Source organism: Sminthopsis crassicaudata, chromosome 4, assembly GCF_048593235.1.
Source record: "Sminthopsis crassicaudata isolate SCR6 chromosome 4, ASM4859323v1, whole genome shotgun sequence".
NCBI classification, from domain to species: Eukaryota; Metazoa; Chordata; class Mammalia; order Dasyuromorphia; family Dasyuridae; genus Sminthopsis; species Sminthopsis crassicaudata.
In genome coordinates this window covers 30,085,883-30,101,297 of record NC_133620.1, presented here as the reverse complement: position 1 = coordinate 30,101,297, position 15,415 = coordinate 30,085,883, and the positions used below count along the sequence as shown (strand labels likewise).

General features: G+C 57.1%; 1 protein-coding gene across 7 annotated transcripts in view; it reads left to right on the top strand.

Annotated features, from left to right (window-relative positions):
- Positions 1 to 13,842, top strand: part of ST3GAL3 (ST3 beta-galactoside alpha-2,3-sialyltransferase 3) — a 128,428-nt gene extending 114,586 nt beyond the window's left edge. For 6 of the 7 annotated variants that reach the window (XM_074266163.1, XM_074266160.1, XM_074266161.1 and 3 more), the window contains 3 exons: positions 8,424 to 8,570; positions 9,358 to 9,504; positions 11,359 to 12,031. In XM_074266163.1, coding sequence (XP_074122264.1) covers positions 8,424 to 8,570; positions 9,358 to 9,504; positions 11,359 to 11,448 — 384 coding nt within the window. In that variant the 3' untranslated portion in view covers positions 11,449 to 12,031. Of the gene's footprint in view, positions 1 to 8,423; positions 8,571 to 9,357; positions 9,505 to 11,358 lie in introns of all 7 variants that reach the window. The other variant, XM_074266157.1, reaches the window with a different exon arrangement.
- The last annotated feature ends 1,573 nt before the right edge of the window (positions 13,843 to 15,415 follow it).

Sequence of the window (15,415 nt, the reverse complement as noted above, 5' to 3'; positions counted from 1 at the left end):
TTTGGAACACCCTGTCATTTGAGTGGAGATAGTTTCAATTTCATCATCTGAAAATTGTCTGTTCATATCCTGTGACCATTTATCAACTGAAGAATGGCTTGATTTCTTACAAATTAGAGTCCTCTATATATTTTAGAAATGAGGCCTTTATCAGTACCTTTGAATGTAAAAATTCAACATTCATTTTTATAAGATTTTGAGTTCCAAAATTTTTTTCTTTCCGTCCCTTCTATCCCCCCCTCTCCAAGATGGCAAACAGTCTGATATAGGTTATATCTGTGCAATTATGGAAATTTTTCCATGTTAGTTATGTTGTGAAAGAAGAAACAGAATGAAAGGGGAAAGCCAAACAACAAAAAGTGAAAATAGTATGCTTTGGTCTGCCTTCAGACTCCATAGTTCTTTTTCTGGGTATCTATTTTCCTTCTCAAGTCTATTAGAATCGTCTTAGCTCACTGACTTGCTGAGAACTAGGTTCATCACAGCTGATCATCACTTAATCCTGTTACTGTGTGCAATGTTCCCCTGATTTTGCTCACTTCACTCAGAAGCAGTTGATGGAAGTCTTTCCAGGTTTTTCTGAAATCCACCTGCTCATTTCTTTCTTTTTTTTAAGCATTATTTTTTATTTATCCTTGTAACAAAATTCCCAGAAACGTATCATCTAACTGTACGTACACATTTGTTTTCTCAGAAATTTCTTTGTTGATTACTGTGTGAACATACAGAAAAAAGCCACAGAAAGGAATTTTGAGGTCATTACTTCTCTCTATCCTTGATTAAACCCCTAGAAAAATCTTTTTTCACATAAAAATATATTCTTAGTTTTCACTACTCATCCATTCTAAGGAAAGACTAAATCAGGTAAATGACAAGTTTAGGGAGACGCGTCGTAATAGATCAATCTGAGAGATGCTAGACTTCCCTAGTTTCTATTTCTTTAATCTTGACTTCTTTTCTGAGAACGTCTCCACTGAGATCCTCTATCTCTACCTCCAATTCAATATAGGCAAGGCTGAGCTTGTTATCTTTCCTTCTAAATCTACATCCGCTTTTAAGTATTTTTTTTTCCTGAGGCTGGGGTTAAGTGACTTGCCCAGGGTCACACAGCTAGGAAGTGTTAAGTGTCTGAGAGCAGATTTGAACTCGGGTCCTTCTGAATTCAAGGCTGGTGCTCTCTCCACTGCGCCACCTAGCTGCTCCCTCTTCTAAGTATTTTTAAAGATTTATAAGATTTTGAGTTCCGTTTTTTCCTCCTTCCTTCCTTTCCTTTCTCCCTCTCCAAATCAGCAAGCAATCTGATACAAGTTATACAATGTGTAATCATATTAAACATTTACAGGTTAGTCATGTTGTGAAAAAAGAATCAGAACAAAAGGGGAAAATCATGAGAAAGAAAAAACAAAACAAAACAGTGAAAAAGGTCTGCTTTGGTTTGCCTTCAAAGCCTCTGGAGGTGGACAGCATTTTCCATCCTGAGTCTTTTGGAACTGTCTTGGATCATTGTTTTGCTGAGACGAGCAGAGTCCATTGAAATTGATGATTGCACAACGGTGTACAATGATCTCCTGGTTCTGCTCACTTCACTCAGCATCAGTTCATGGAAGTCTTCCAATTTTTTCTGAAATATGCCTTTTCTTCATTTCTTATAGCACGTAGACCTCAATTTATTCGGCTGTTCCCCACCTGATGGGCATCCACCCAATTTCCAGTTTTTTGCCGCCACAAAAAAGCTGCTCTTAATATTTTTGTACATGTAGGTCTTTCCCTCTTTCCCTGATGCTTATTGAGCGGAGCTGGGGGGACATGTTGGACCTGCCCTTTGCCAGCTAAGTGGGGGATGACCTGGAGTGGGGAAACACTTAAGGCAGGCAGACCCCTGCCCCCAGCAGTAGTCCCCGTATGAGATGATGAGACCCTGCCAATGTCAAGGCAGCCTCAGATGAGGGAAGGGAGCATTGGAGAGATGTCATGAAGCTAGAAATAATGGTGGTACTAGATTTGATCTGGAGGGCAAAAGAGAGGGGCTGGAGATGACCTCTGGTTTTGAGCCTAGGGACTGGAGGATGATGGCACCTTTGAGGATCATAGGGAAAGTTAGAGCAGGGGAAAAAATCAGGAGTTCCTCTTTGGGCCTGCTGAGTTCAGATGTCTTTGGGACATCCACTTTCAGCTGTCTGGTGAGTTGGACATGGGAGACTGGAGGCTGGGATAGAGAGAGAGGGTAAGACATGAGAATGAGTGAAACAATAGGAGGGCCCGAGCAAAGGGTCCTAAAGGAGAAGGGGGAGGAGTGTGGGCCCAGCACTGTGGCAGAGCGGAGATGGGGGGACAAGCCTCTTCTCTGCTGAAAGCGGAGCGGCTCCCACTTGCTCGCTTGCCTTCCATATCTGAGTCTCAGCAGCAAGAAAGAATGTTTTGCTGAAGCTTACAGTGATAGGAATCTTGGGAGGAAATGTTTAGTGTGATTTGTTTCTCTTCACAGAATTTGTGGTAGGGCAGGAGAAGAAAGCCGGGGCTAGTCTGGATATGCCTTGGATTTGGGGAGAGCAGATTATACGGGCTGGGTCAGAGGAAGGGGAGCTGCGACCCACACACTAAAGCAGCAGCCGAGGGCAGCCCTGGGGACCTCGGGGAGTGTGTGGGAATGAAATTCTGAAGATACAAAGAAAAATAGTCTTGATGAAAATCATTGTCTAAAAACCCTGATGGCAGCCCAAGGAGCCTTGATTTCCCAAAAGCAGATGCAGGCCAGAAGCAAGCACATGGGAACAGCCCCAATAGAGCTCATGACGGGAACAATACATCAAGAACCCGCGCTTGTCTAGCAGGCTGAGGTTGGCAGCAGGGCGGTGGCTCTGCGGTATCTCATCGTGGCACCAGGGAGGCTCATGAGATCCTGGGCAGAGCTGCCAGGTCTGATGGGGGGGGGGAATCATCCTCTGAGGGACGGCCCTCAGAACCCATCTGGAGCATTGTGCTTATTTCTCTGGGGCAGGATTTGGGAGACATTGAGAAGCTGGTGAGGGAGGATCCAGGGGGGCTCACCCACAGTGGGGCAAAGTTCCAGGGGCAAAGCCGGGGAGGAGATAAGGAAGGAGAGGAAGGGAGACTCAGGGAAGCATGAGAGCCGATTTCAGATATGGGGAGGACTGTCCTATGGGGGAAGAGACTTGGCCTGCTGGGCACCCCAGGGCAGGACTAGGGAGACGTGGAGAAAATCCTCGGGAGGAAAATAGAAGCTTAACATGGGGGAGAGCTGGGGGGGGGGTGCTAAGGACCCGATCACTCTGCCCAGAGACGTTGCCAGCAGCCAGTGAGCCACCAGAGAAGGAAGAGGATGCCCTGGTACTCCCCAGCCCATCCCCCAGAACCCATTATTCCTCATTCCATTCTCACAGGACAGAAAATGTGTTATTGCTTGGCTGACTTGTCCCGCTGAAAGACTTAGGCCTGAAGCCCGGACCCCCTCCATCCCCGCAGGGGAGGCCGGAGTGAGGAGGGCTGCTTTGGAGGCCCCAAGCCTGCCCCTACTCCTGGGAGCTTCAGCCCCCGACAGGCAGACTGCTTGGGGAGGAGGGATTGAGGGATGGCGTGGGGGAGGCTTTCTGTCTGTTAAATAGCTACTCAGCAAGCAGGAAGCCCTGCCCGGGGCCCCAGGTCTAGCCCAGGTCTGGGCCTCCAGGTCTGGGAGCTGCTTTGCCCAACCAGGGGCCCCGGGGGACTAGGGGAGTCCTGGGGGTCTGAAGGCTGAGTGTGGCTCTGAACCTGGGCGGCAGGGTGAGAGAGGGTGCTCCTCGGTCCTGAAGGCCTGCCCAGGTGAGGTTCACCTGCCAGGCAGGGGAGAAGTCATAGCCTTGCCCCCTAGTCCCTGCCAGTCTGAGCTCCGCCCCCTAGAAGCCTGGCTAAGGCTGTTTTAGGACCAACAGGCCCTGGAAGTCAGTGGGCAGATGGAAAGCACCGGAGCCTTTAGAACCACAATCCCAGTGAGGGAAGTGCCACGGACTGAGGGCCTCATTCCCTGACTTGAGACGCAGCTCACCCCAAACTGTCCTCCAGACCAAGGGCCAGCCATGTGCCCCCCGGAGGGCTGGGACCCCCTTGGCCCTTCCCAGTGGCTGAGGTCTCCGCTCTGCTCACGCCCTCCTCCCCACCCTTGTAGACAGCTCTCACACCCCTCCAGTCTCCAGGCCACCCCTCCCCCGTTCTTCTGCCTTGGCCTAATATGGCCCGGGCTCCAGGCTTTGCACAGGCCTGCACCTCCCCTCTGGACACTCTCCAAGTGTTTAGGGAACTTTATAATGTTCTCATCCTCCTCTGTCTGTGTCCTGATTGGGGCAGAACTGACCTGGTTCATCCCCGCCCCACGGCCTTGTGCCAGGGGGCACAAGGGGGCTCTTCTCAGGGCAGCCTAGCGTGGCCCAAGTTTGGGGGCTGCCATGTTATACCCTTGACTCCACTTGAGCTTTTGGTCCACTACCCCTCATCTCCCTCCAGATCCTTTTCAGAGTTCTGTCGAGCCGCGCCTTGACCACCTTGTGCTTGGGAAACTGAATTCTGGGGCCTAAATGTCAGAAAGCTCATTTACCCTCATCACTTATCTTCTTAGAATCAGACCCACATTGGACCCAATGGCGCTCTCTCTCTCCTTCATTTCCATTTCTAAAGCAGACCCAGAACTGTCCCTCGTTGGTCCTTCCGCCGGAGAAGGATGAAATGATTGGGAGCAATCCAGTCCCTCCCGGCCCCACTTGTCCCTCGAGGCCAGCCTGCCTGCAAGCTCTTCCCCGTGTCCCCTCGCTGTGCCTTTGCAAGGTGGTCCCCTGCCTGGAGCGCCCTCCTTTTTCACCTCCACTGTTCCAAGCCGGGCTCGGGGGCCCCTTCACAAGCCGATCCCAGTCACCCCAGTCGTTAATGCTCTCTGGCTCTCACGTACTCTGGATCGACCCCAGGTGGATGCGCGGTGTGAAGCCCCAGTGCGTTGGAGCGCAGGGGCACCTGCTGTGCACCAGACACTGCTAAACGCTTTACAAATGGTAACTGATTTGAGCCTCCCAATTCTGGGAAATAGCTGCTGTTGCTCTCCCATTTCGCAGCTGAGGAACCCCAGGCAGCCGGGTGCCGTGCGTCTGTGTCTCCAGGCTTGACGGGCGCTGTGGCCCTTGGGGCCCTGTGGCTACTTCCCAAAGACATATTGTCCGCTTCCCCGCTCTGCTCCCCCCAGTCAGTGACCCTCGGTCCCACCCCTTCTTTCCCTCTCCTGTTTCTTTTATTCCTGTGTGTGACTCCCGAGCCCCCTTCAAGGACAGATCTCATCCCACCAAGGCCCGGGGATGTCTGCCTCCCGGCCTCCGGCTCTCCTGGCCTCCGGCTCTTCCGGCCTCCTGTCCGTGGACGCCTGAGGCCCCGGCTTCATCGCGGCTTCTCCCTGGGCCCGGGTCTTCTTTCTTGTCCTTGGGGCGCCCGCAGCTGCCTCCAGCCCTCCTGCAGTGCCTGTGCCGGCCCATGTTCTCCTGTCCCTCCTCCCAGACAGAGCCTTTCTTGTTAGGCCGGCAGGGCCCCGAGATTCTCCGGCCTCCTTGGCTGTACTCCGTCCCAGCCTGTCAGGCCGGACTTTAAGCTGCAGCCCAAAGGGCGGGACGGCATGGGGAGGAGGCCCATAGGGCGAGCGGGGAAGTCTGTGGACAGCAAGGGCTTCTGGGAAGACGGGTGCGTTCTGAGGGGACATCCGGCTGGAAGTGCTGGCTGAGCTGGGCGCATGGCCGGTGGCTCTGGGGAGAACGACCCTTCCAGCCAGAGGAGGCTGTGAAATCCCTGAGGGGTTTGGGCCACAGCCTTCTGGCAGGGGCCTCCAAGGTCAGGGAGGGCGATGGGAGCCAGGAGCCGGCAAAGCAGCGGGCGAGAAGGCAGGAGGGCTGAGGTGGGCTCTGGGGAGGGGGGGCCCGGAGAGGGCCAGGAGGGCGAGACCTGAGGAGAGGCTCCTGGACATAGGGATTTAGAAAGAGAGGAACCCCCCCCCAGTAACCGGTCCTGAATTACTTTGCATGTCTTTATTCAAAATAAGTTTCTGCTGTCCCTGTTATTATTTGGGTTTCTTGCTGCTCCTCTTAGAATGGGGGCTTTGGGGGAAGAGGGCTTCTCGTTCCTGGCACCTGGATGCCCACCTGGCAGAACCTGGCACATAGTGGGCATTGACGGAGGCCCAGGGGTCTTGACCAAGTGTGAGCCTGAGCCTGCGGCAGTTCAGAGAGAAAAGGTGGCCCGCAGGGGAGCAGCCTAGAGGGGGGTCTGGGAGGAGAGAAGGCCAGAGCAGGATCACCGGGAGCGGGAACAGCCATGCCATCTGCCTGGAGGGCTCTGCCCCAGCCTGGCCACCTCCATGGGGGGCGCCCTCCCGCTCCCAGGCTCACCTGTCCCACCCCAGACGGCCCTCGTGCTTCAGGGATGGCCTGGGAGGTCTGGGAGAGCCAGGGAGCGGATGGGGCTTTGCTGAGCATGCAGAAGAGGTTGGGGGGGGGGGAGAAGGAGCTGTGGGAGGGCAGAGGGGTTGGGAGTTCTGGGAAATGGCTGCAGAACCTTCCAGATGCCGTGTTGGGGTGGCTGGGAGCAGAAAGGGCCGAGATCCCGCAGAGCCGGAGGCCGGGCTGGGAGTCAGGGTGTCCTGAGCTGGAGCAGCGGGGGGAGGGCAGCAAGGATGGGGGCAGGGTGAGGAAGATGGGTGGGGGCTGTGAGAAGGAGGCAGCTGGCCTCCTCCTCCTCTGGACCCAGGATGTCTGGCTAGGGATGTGGGGGGGGGAGCTGAATTTCCCTGAAGGCTCCTCAAAGAAGGCTCAGGAGGGAGAAGCTTATTAGCATTTTGGGGGCTCCAACAAAAGGGCTCAGAAGGAGCACTGAGAGGGGCGGGAGGAGAACCAGGAGAAATCCGCTGGAGGGGAGGGCTGCAGGGAGACGTGGAGGGGGCAGGGAGGCTGCAGCATGGAGGGGGGCGGGGCAGGAGCAGAGGGACAAGAAAGACCTTCTCTTGGGACCACCCTGGGCACAACATGGGGCATGTAGGAGGCTTAGTGAGTCAGACTGTTGAATTTAATCCACAAATTTGGTTACCTTCATCCAAGTCGCTGGTAAAAGTTCAGAGCAGAGGAAGGATCCCGGTGACCCTCCACGCAGAAGGTCATTCCCACAGCTGCAGGGCCGCCCTGCCTCGCCGTGACCCCATGCCCAAGGATGCACAGTCAGCGTCTGAGGCTGACTGAATTCAGATCTTCCTGACTCGGGCCCGGGCTATAGCTGCCCTCGGCTGTGTTATGCCCATTTCACAGAGGAGGCACCTGAGGCCCACAGGGCTCGCAGAATGGCAGAGCAGACTCTGCCCTGTTCCTGAGGATCCCACCAGGCCCGCTCGTGTCTTTTTCCTGACCTGAAGCCCCCGAGGGTCCCCCACAGGATGGATCCACGAGGCGCACACCCAGTGGCTCCGTGTGCTTTGAGCGGGCGACCGGCGAGCCCGGAGCTCATTTCCCCGGGAGCCCGCCTCCTCATTGTCCCTGGTCAGGCGTGAGCAGCCGGGAGTCCTCGGTCTCTCCCCCGCCCCACGGGGCTTCCACGTGTGCCTGTAACCAACGGCTGCTCCCACTGCGGCCTTGGGGGAGCCTGGCAGGGCGCCCGCTGCAATGTCCTCACGTGTGACGGGGCCGGAGGCCCTGAGTGCAGAGGACGGGGCGGTGCCGAGGGAGGCCACCTAACCCCTCTGTCTTCGTTTCCTAGGTTCCTTCTAGCAAAGAGTGACCAAGCTGAGCAAGGAAGCAGACGAGATAGAGAGAGCGAGACAGTGCCCGGCTCCTCGAGGCAGCAGCAGTGGGAGCTAGCGTGGGAGAGACAGAGCCCGCCCCAGGCAGTGGCAGGCGAGGAGAGCCAGAGGGAGGAGGGGGCTGGGCCGCACGGCAGCAGAAGGACTGGCCGGCCCAGAGGAGGCAGGGCGGGGGCGAGCCCGGGCACCGAGGCAGGATGGACACGGGGCCCCTTTGTCCGCAGTGGCACTGGCCCAGAGCCGGCTTTTCAAACTGGACCATCATCAACACACCCTGGTCCCACGCCTGTAGTGCTGGCTCACCCCCAGTCAGACCCTGAACCATCCCCATTCCCACCTCTGCTCCTCCCTCTGCCACATCCCCGCTCACACGGAGGACTCCCCGCCATTCCCGTGCTCTTCCCTGGCAGCCGCCCCCTCCCGGGGCTCACCCGCAGCCCGCCCTTGGTTAAGCTGGTGCTCTCCCGCTCCTGCAGCCCTGTCCTCCCAGGGCTCTCACCCTCCAGGCCCATCCGTGCTCCTGCTCTTGGCCCACAGGCTCCCGGCTCCGTCTGCGAGGCTGGAATCTCCATGGCGGCCCCCTCCCTTCCCACTCACGCCTCTCGTTCCCCCACAGAGCGCTTCAGACGGTTTCTGGAAGTCGGTGGCCACGCGAGTGCCCAAGGAGCCTCCTGAGATACGAATCCTCAACCCCTACTTCATCCAGGAGGCCGCCTTCAGCTTCATCGGGCTCCCCTTCAACCATGGCCTCATGGGCCGGGGGGTAAGGAGCCTGACTGGGCCGGGGGCTCAGTGAGGGGAGGGCTCCGGAGCGGGAGCTTGGAAGGAGGGGCGGGTGCCGGGCCCAGCAGAAGCTCCCACAGCACTTTGCCATCTTTGGAATGATGATCCCCAAATAAGCACATCAAGCCCTTACCTCTCTCTGGGCCTCCAATCTTGCAGCCCAAAAGGGCGTCTCACAATGTTCTGGATAAGATTAGAAAGAGGCTTTCAGCGTCCAGGGGAACAAAGGATTCCCCTTGAGAGCAGAGGGTCCCTGGGCTGCAGAGCCCCAGGCCCGGGCAGGGAGTGGATGAGGGTCTCCCCCTGAGCAGCTAGCTCATGGCTCTTCTCAGAGGGCCAGGGACCCAAATACACCCCTCCTGCCCCCCCCCCCGGGCCTCTGTGCCCCTCCAGGCAGCCTCCCTGCCCTCTCTGCCTCCACATTTCCCGGCCGTTCGTGCCCAGCTCCCACATCTCTCGGTCGCCTCCTCTCCCTCTTTTTCTCTTTATCGCCACTTCTCCCAGAGGACTGTGGGAGTCCTCCCACCCCTTTGGCTGTGATCTCCGTCTCTTGCCAAGGGAGGGAAGGAGACTGTTCCAGGGTTGCCAGGACCCAGTAGTCACAGCAGAGAGTCATCCCCACAGGGATTTGGGCCCTCCTCTCCCCCTGCGGTCCTCCAGGGAGCCTGCTGCCCTCTCTACAGGGGCCCTGGGGGTTTGGGGCAGGCAGGGAGGGGGGCGCCCCCTACAGGCGGGCGTGCTCTGAGCCGGCCCTCTCCCCTCCCCAGAACATCCCGACTCTGGGCACCGTGGCTGTCACCATGGCCTTGCACAGCTGCGACCAGGTGGCAGTGGCCGGCTTTGGCTACGACATGAGCTCGCCCAATGCCCCCCTGCATTACTACGAGTCTGTCCGCATGGCGGCCATCAAGGAGGTAGGAGGGAGGCTGGGGGTTCTGGGGCTGGGACCACCGGGGGCTGGGATTTCCCCGGGCTGCAAACCCCTCCCCCCGTGGGGGCCAGGCCTGTGAACCTTCCTCTGCCTAAGGCCCCGGGCCGGCCCCCTGGGCCCTGAGCTGCCTCTCGGTGACTGGCCACTGACCCGCAGGAGGTCTCGGGCCGGAGCCGATTTAGTCAGAACAGATGTCAGGCCCGCACGGGGGTTCAGAAACTCAGCCTCACCTGTCCAAGACGGCGGAGGCCTCCGGGGCAGGGAGACCGGTGGCCACAAGGTTCATGTGACCAGCAGCCAGGGAGACTCAGGGAATCCCGGGCTGCGGGAAGGGGAGGGGGCTCAGGGGGGGCCGTGCCTCTGCCTTCCCCCCATCAGCCCCCCCAGGCCCCTGTCCGGAGCAGCGAGCCCCCCCTCCGGAGGTTTGTCCAGCCCCCTTTTCTGGGATGAGTTTGTGGTGTCTGTGGCCCAGCCACGCTGTGGATGCCAGAGGGCGAGCGCCACTTTTCCCGCATTCGTAACTTCTCAGAAGTCTCTCAGAGTCCTTTCCCAATATTGGGGAGGGACCTTCAGGGCTCGCTCTCCCAGCTCTTGCCCACGGGACTGGTGATTTTTATCCACGGGGTTCTTGGGGTGACCCTGCAGAGTCATCCACACAGGCTACCCTCAGAACTTCTGGGCTGGAGAGCCTGGAGACCCTCGGGGCTGCAGCAGGGAGACCGAGGCCCAGAGGGGGGAAGGAGCTGGAGTTGGAGCCGCTCTTTGGGGCCCCCCCTCTGGCCAGGGTGACCAGGGGCAGCTGGGGCCCTGGAAGGCGGTGGCCGGTAGCTGGGGCAGCCGGAAGTGGGCTGGGGCCCGGCTGAGCGGGAAGGGGGGGGGGACACTGTGCAGGGAGTGTCGGGGGGGTCTTTCCAGACTTCTTTGGAGGTGGCGATTCCCTGTCCCGGGGGGACGTGGCTCCTTCTGAGTGACCGGGGAGGGGGGGCCGCACTGTGGGTGACACAGTCGGGGACAGCGACCCTGCGCCCTCAGTGAGGGAGACCCATCCCAGCCCCATCCAGCCTTTCTGAAAAGAGGAAAAAGGGAAGAGAGGTTTTAGCTCAGTTCAGAAACCACGTGGCAGCACAGGCCGAGGCCCGCCGCAGGCCGATGCGCAGGATGACCGGGCTGCTCCGTGCAGCCACAGGTCCCTGCCCTCCCGCCCCCGATGAGCTCAGCCCGGCCTGAGAGCCTCCTGGGAGCATCCTGGGCCTGGGCTCCGTCACCCACCCCGAGTTAGCAGCGTCTTCATCCCCCAGGAAAAGCAACTGGTATAAACATGTTTTCTATCATCTCAAAAATGAGAAAAATCCTCCCCAGCACCGCGCCCATTCCCGGCCCCCAGCCCTGTCCCTAGGCAGCGCCAGCCATCTCCGGGCACCTCACTGACCCTCCAGGGCTGGAGACCTGGAAGCCAAAGGCCTTGTCCCAGGGCCCACCTTCCCGCTTCTAAGGGGCCAGCCTCCCCCCCCCCCGGCCCCCAGGCCCTTCGGCAAGGGCCGAATGGAGAGCTGGCCCAGGGAAGGAGGATCAGGTACTGCCGGGCTGTGGGCACGGGGCCGGCCCCACCACCTCCTGATGCGAGGAAGGGCCTCTTGGCCTCCACCCCCAGCCCGGCTTCTGGGTCTTGGGGCCAGCTAGCCTCTGGATGTGGAGCATCCCCAGGGCAGGCTCAGAGCCCGTTGTCTGGTGGGGGTGCTGAGCCGGTGCTGCCCCCATGAGGGGCAGGCAGAGATCGGGGACAGACTGGGACAGGGCGGGGGCCTCGGCATGGCTGATCAAGCTTCCTCCCTTCCAGTCCTGGACACACAACATCCAGCGAGAGAAGGAGTTCCTTCGGAAGCTGGTGAAGGCCCACGTCATCACCGACCTCACCAGTGGCATCTGAAGGCCCAGACTTGGCACTGGAAACCACAGCCTCCTCACAACGCCGGGCCCAAGCTCTGATGGATGGACAAGGAACCTCTGGAGGGCAAGTGCCAAGGGGCCTGTGGGGCTGGGAGCAACTGCCCAGCCAAGGGCACCAGTGCCAGCCTCCACTGCCCAGCTCCTTCTACTCAGGCAGGACGTTGCTCCAGAAGAGCCCTTGCCTGGAACTGAAGAACCCTCCTGGGACTGGGGGCTCTGCCTGGAACTGAGGAACCTTCCTAGGACTGGGGGGCTCTGCCTAGAGCTGTGACACTTTCCTAGGACTGGGGGCTCTGTCTGAAATCTTCCTGGGACTGGGGAGCTCTGCCTGGCCCTGAAAGGCCCTTCCTCAGTGAGACCTCCCCAGGAGTGAGGGGGGCTGCCTAATGCTGAGGCCCTAGCTGGGACTAGGGGGCCCTGCCTGGCGGGCTGGCAGGGTCTGGCCTTGAGGGCTCCTGGGAAAGTCTCTTCCCTCAGTGTTTGCTGTATTTTATTTTATTTTGGGGATGCGGAGTGGGTGGGGAGGGAGGGAAGGGGGATAATTTATTTTTTAAATAAGGCTGAAGACATGAAGTCTGGTCAATGTTTGGCAAAGAGAGGAAAATAGGGAACGTCCCTGTGCTGCACCCGGGGGGGGGGGGGCAGGGAGCAGCAGAGTGGGTCCGCAGAGTTGGGGGAGGGGTGTCTGTTTCTCCCAGACATGCCCCTGGCAGAAGGGGTGCCTCGGAGCCATCCAGTGGAGGGGAGAGGGGGCAGAGGAGGCACCTCTCTTCTTCTCTCATTCCCTGTGCTTCCTGAGCTCTCAGCAGCAGTGGCCTCTGCCTCCCCGGTCCCTTGGGGCTCCGAGGCCCAGGCCTGTTCCTTACTCCCAAGGATCTCTAGCACCAGGGGTCTGGGGGGGGGGGGGGCTGGATCTTGGCTCCCTAGGGGCCTGGGTCTCTTCTTCACCTTTCTCCAGCAGGGTCTGAGGCCGGCCTGGTGCCCCCTGGGCACAGCAGAGCCATCTGCCTGCCCCGATCCTGTCTGGCTCTGGGTGATCTTATCACCAGCTCTTCTCTTGCCCAGCCCAACTCAGAGCCAGCAGGAGCCTGGTTCAGGGTCTCACCCTCATCCCAGCCAGGAGCCCTCTTTGAGCCTTCTGGGAGGCCGGCCCACTGACCTGGCCTAGGGCCCTGCTATGTCTCATCGTCCATCTTCCTGCCACAAGGTCAGGCTCTCGTGGAAGCCAAGGTACGCCTTCTTGTGGTATTCAATGACATGCAAAACCCCGTTCAGCTCTTCTGGGGAGACACAGACCAGAAGGGGCCCTGGGGGCCCGGGCTAGAAGCTCTCCTCCTCTGGCACCGGACCCCCTAAGCCCTGTTTGGATCTCTCCAGGAGGTCCCACGGTCACAGCCAGAGCTCCCACACGGGGCGCTTCTCAGCCCCTGCCTGGGCTGTGCCCCGGCCTCTCCTAGCAGGAGTCCCAGAAGCAGGGGGCCCCAGCTCCTTGTGGTGACTCCCAAGCTTGGGGAAATTGGGAAGACTCTCCACAAGGCCCTCAGAGTGTGAGGAAGCTTCCTCCAGGCATAGCAGCCAGATGGGACCCTTAAAAATCTGGACCCTCAGGGTCCCTGCAGGTGGGCCCAGAGGCCTGGGTGTGGGGACCCAAATGGCCCGAAGACAGACAGTCACAAGCAATATCCCTCACCTTTAGGAGCATTGGGAGGGGTCAAGGCCGGCTGGCCCTTCCCCCCGGCAGAGCCCAGCCTGAGGACTGTGGTGCCGCATCCCAGAGTCCCTCAGCTCCGAGGCAGCCCCAGGGGGCAGAGTCTGCCAGAGATGGCTGGTCAGCCCCACTCCCTCAGGAAGCCCCTAGAGAGGCTCCCATTACCTCTCTGGCACTGCCCAGCACGCAGTGGGCATTCCCTAAGCCCTCAGGCGGCCATATTGCAGCACTGAATCCTGAGGCAATCAGGGAGTCTCTTGGACAAGGCCCCTTCCCATGGGAGAAAGTGTTCCATCAAATGCTACCTGCCCCCACCTTATACTGCTGAAGGGCAGGTCCAGACCACTGAAATCCTGGCAGACCGAGGTCAGGGGAAACCCCTCCCTTCCCATTCTCCTGTGGAGAGTCTTCAGTGATCCTCCTGGTAGTGAGAGGCTGCCGGGGGTCTCAGTGCCCACAAGGATGGACATTCGAGCCTGGCTCAGTCACTTACCAGCTGTGGGAACAGTGGCTAGTCACCCTCTTTGAGCCTCAGTTTCCTCATCTCAAAAATGGGGATATTCATAACACCTACCTCCCAGGCTTATTGTGAGATAATATTTATAAAGCCCTTAGCACTGTGCCTGGCACATAGTTGGAGCTTAATAAATGCTTGTTTCCATCCTTCCTTCCTTTATATATAATACAATTAGAGTAGTATTGGAATCAAAAGTGTTTCAGACAGCCAAAGACCAAGAGGCATCCCTTAACTCCTCTGTAAGGGAGCAGATACAAAAAGTGGAAATTTTAGGGGGTGCTGGTTCCCCCATCAGAGGATGTGTGAGGTCACTCTCCAAAGCAGCAGCAACAACCTGTAAGAACCCTGGAACCTTCAAGGGGTGGGGAATGGTGACCCCATGCCAGGACACACCCCTCTAACCACACACCCTACCCAGCTTCCCTGTGGATCCACAGCTTCGATCTCTGCTACGGGAAAAAAAAAAAAAAAAATTAAACCTGTTTCAAATTTTAAAATAGTCTCTTCTGATCAGCCAAAATAGACCTTCTCCCTGCCCCTCTCCTCACCTGAGAATGTAAGAAAAATTGGGGCAGGGGTGGTGCAGTAGGTAGAGCACCAGCCCCAAAGTCTAGAGGACCTGAGTTCAAATTTGGTCTCAGACACTTAACACATCCTAGCTGTGGGACCCTGGGCAAGTCACTTAACCCCAGTTGCCTCAACTTAAAGAAAAGAGAATGTGAGAAAAATAAAAACAGCAAACATGTATAGCCAGTCAAAACTGGTATCTACATTGTCCATGTCCAAGAAATTGTCCTCTCCTCCATTTTGAGTCCTTCACTACTACGCAGGAAGTGGATAATGTGTTTCATTCTTCCTCTGGAAGCTTTGATGCTCATCACATTGATAAGAATTCAGTACAGTAGTATTCCCTTATTTATAGATCTACTTTTTGTGCATTTTCCACTTTATGGGCACCTCCTCAGATTCCCATTCTTTGCCACATTAAGGAATGATCTTTTTTATGCATCAAAACACGTTCTGTCTGGAGTCACCCCTTCCTTAACCTCCCCTTTAATTCCTCCTCGCCCCTTTTCCCAGTTCCCTCTTATTTTCTTGGTGAGCAAAATGAACCCAACAAAGTGTGTGTGTGTGTGTGTGTGTGTGTGTGTGTGTGTGTGTGTGTGTGTGTATGTGTATGGTTCCTGTGAGAATAATAGTCATGTCTCAGCCATTCCCCTCCTTCCTTCCTTTTAAGAATATCTGCTTGTGAGCTCTGATTATGTGAAATAATTGTCCCCAGCCTTCCTTTCCCCTCCCCACTCCCTCCTTCCCTTTCCCCCTCATTCTTTACTTAGGATCAAGATGTAACAAAATCACTCTCAGGCCTTTTCTGACTCGATTCTCTCCATGAGCCAGATGATGACGGAGATCCAAAGGGACACGTGTCATTTCCCCATATTTGAATGTAAATATAAGCAATGTAAACATCGGCCATTCATATTTACCTTTTTCTATTACTCTTCTCTCCTCTTTTCAGAGTTTGTCACTTTGGGCTTTTCATCAGGAATTCTTAGAAGTCCTCTGTTTCATTAAAAATCAACTTTCCCCCTTAAGGATTATGTCCAATGTTGCTGGGTAAATTATTCTGGGCTGTAAGCCCATTGCCATTGTATTCTGGAATTTCAGATTCCAAACTCTCTGCTCCTTCAAGGTGGTGGTTGCTAAATCCTGTGTGATCCT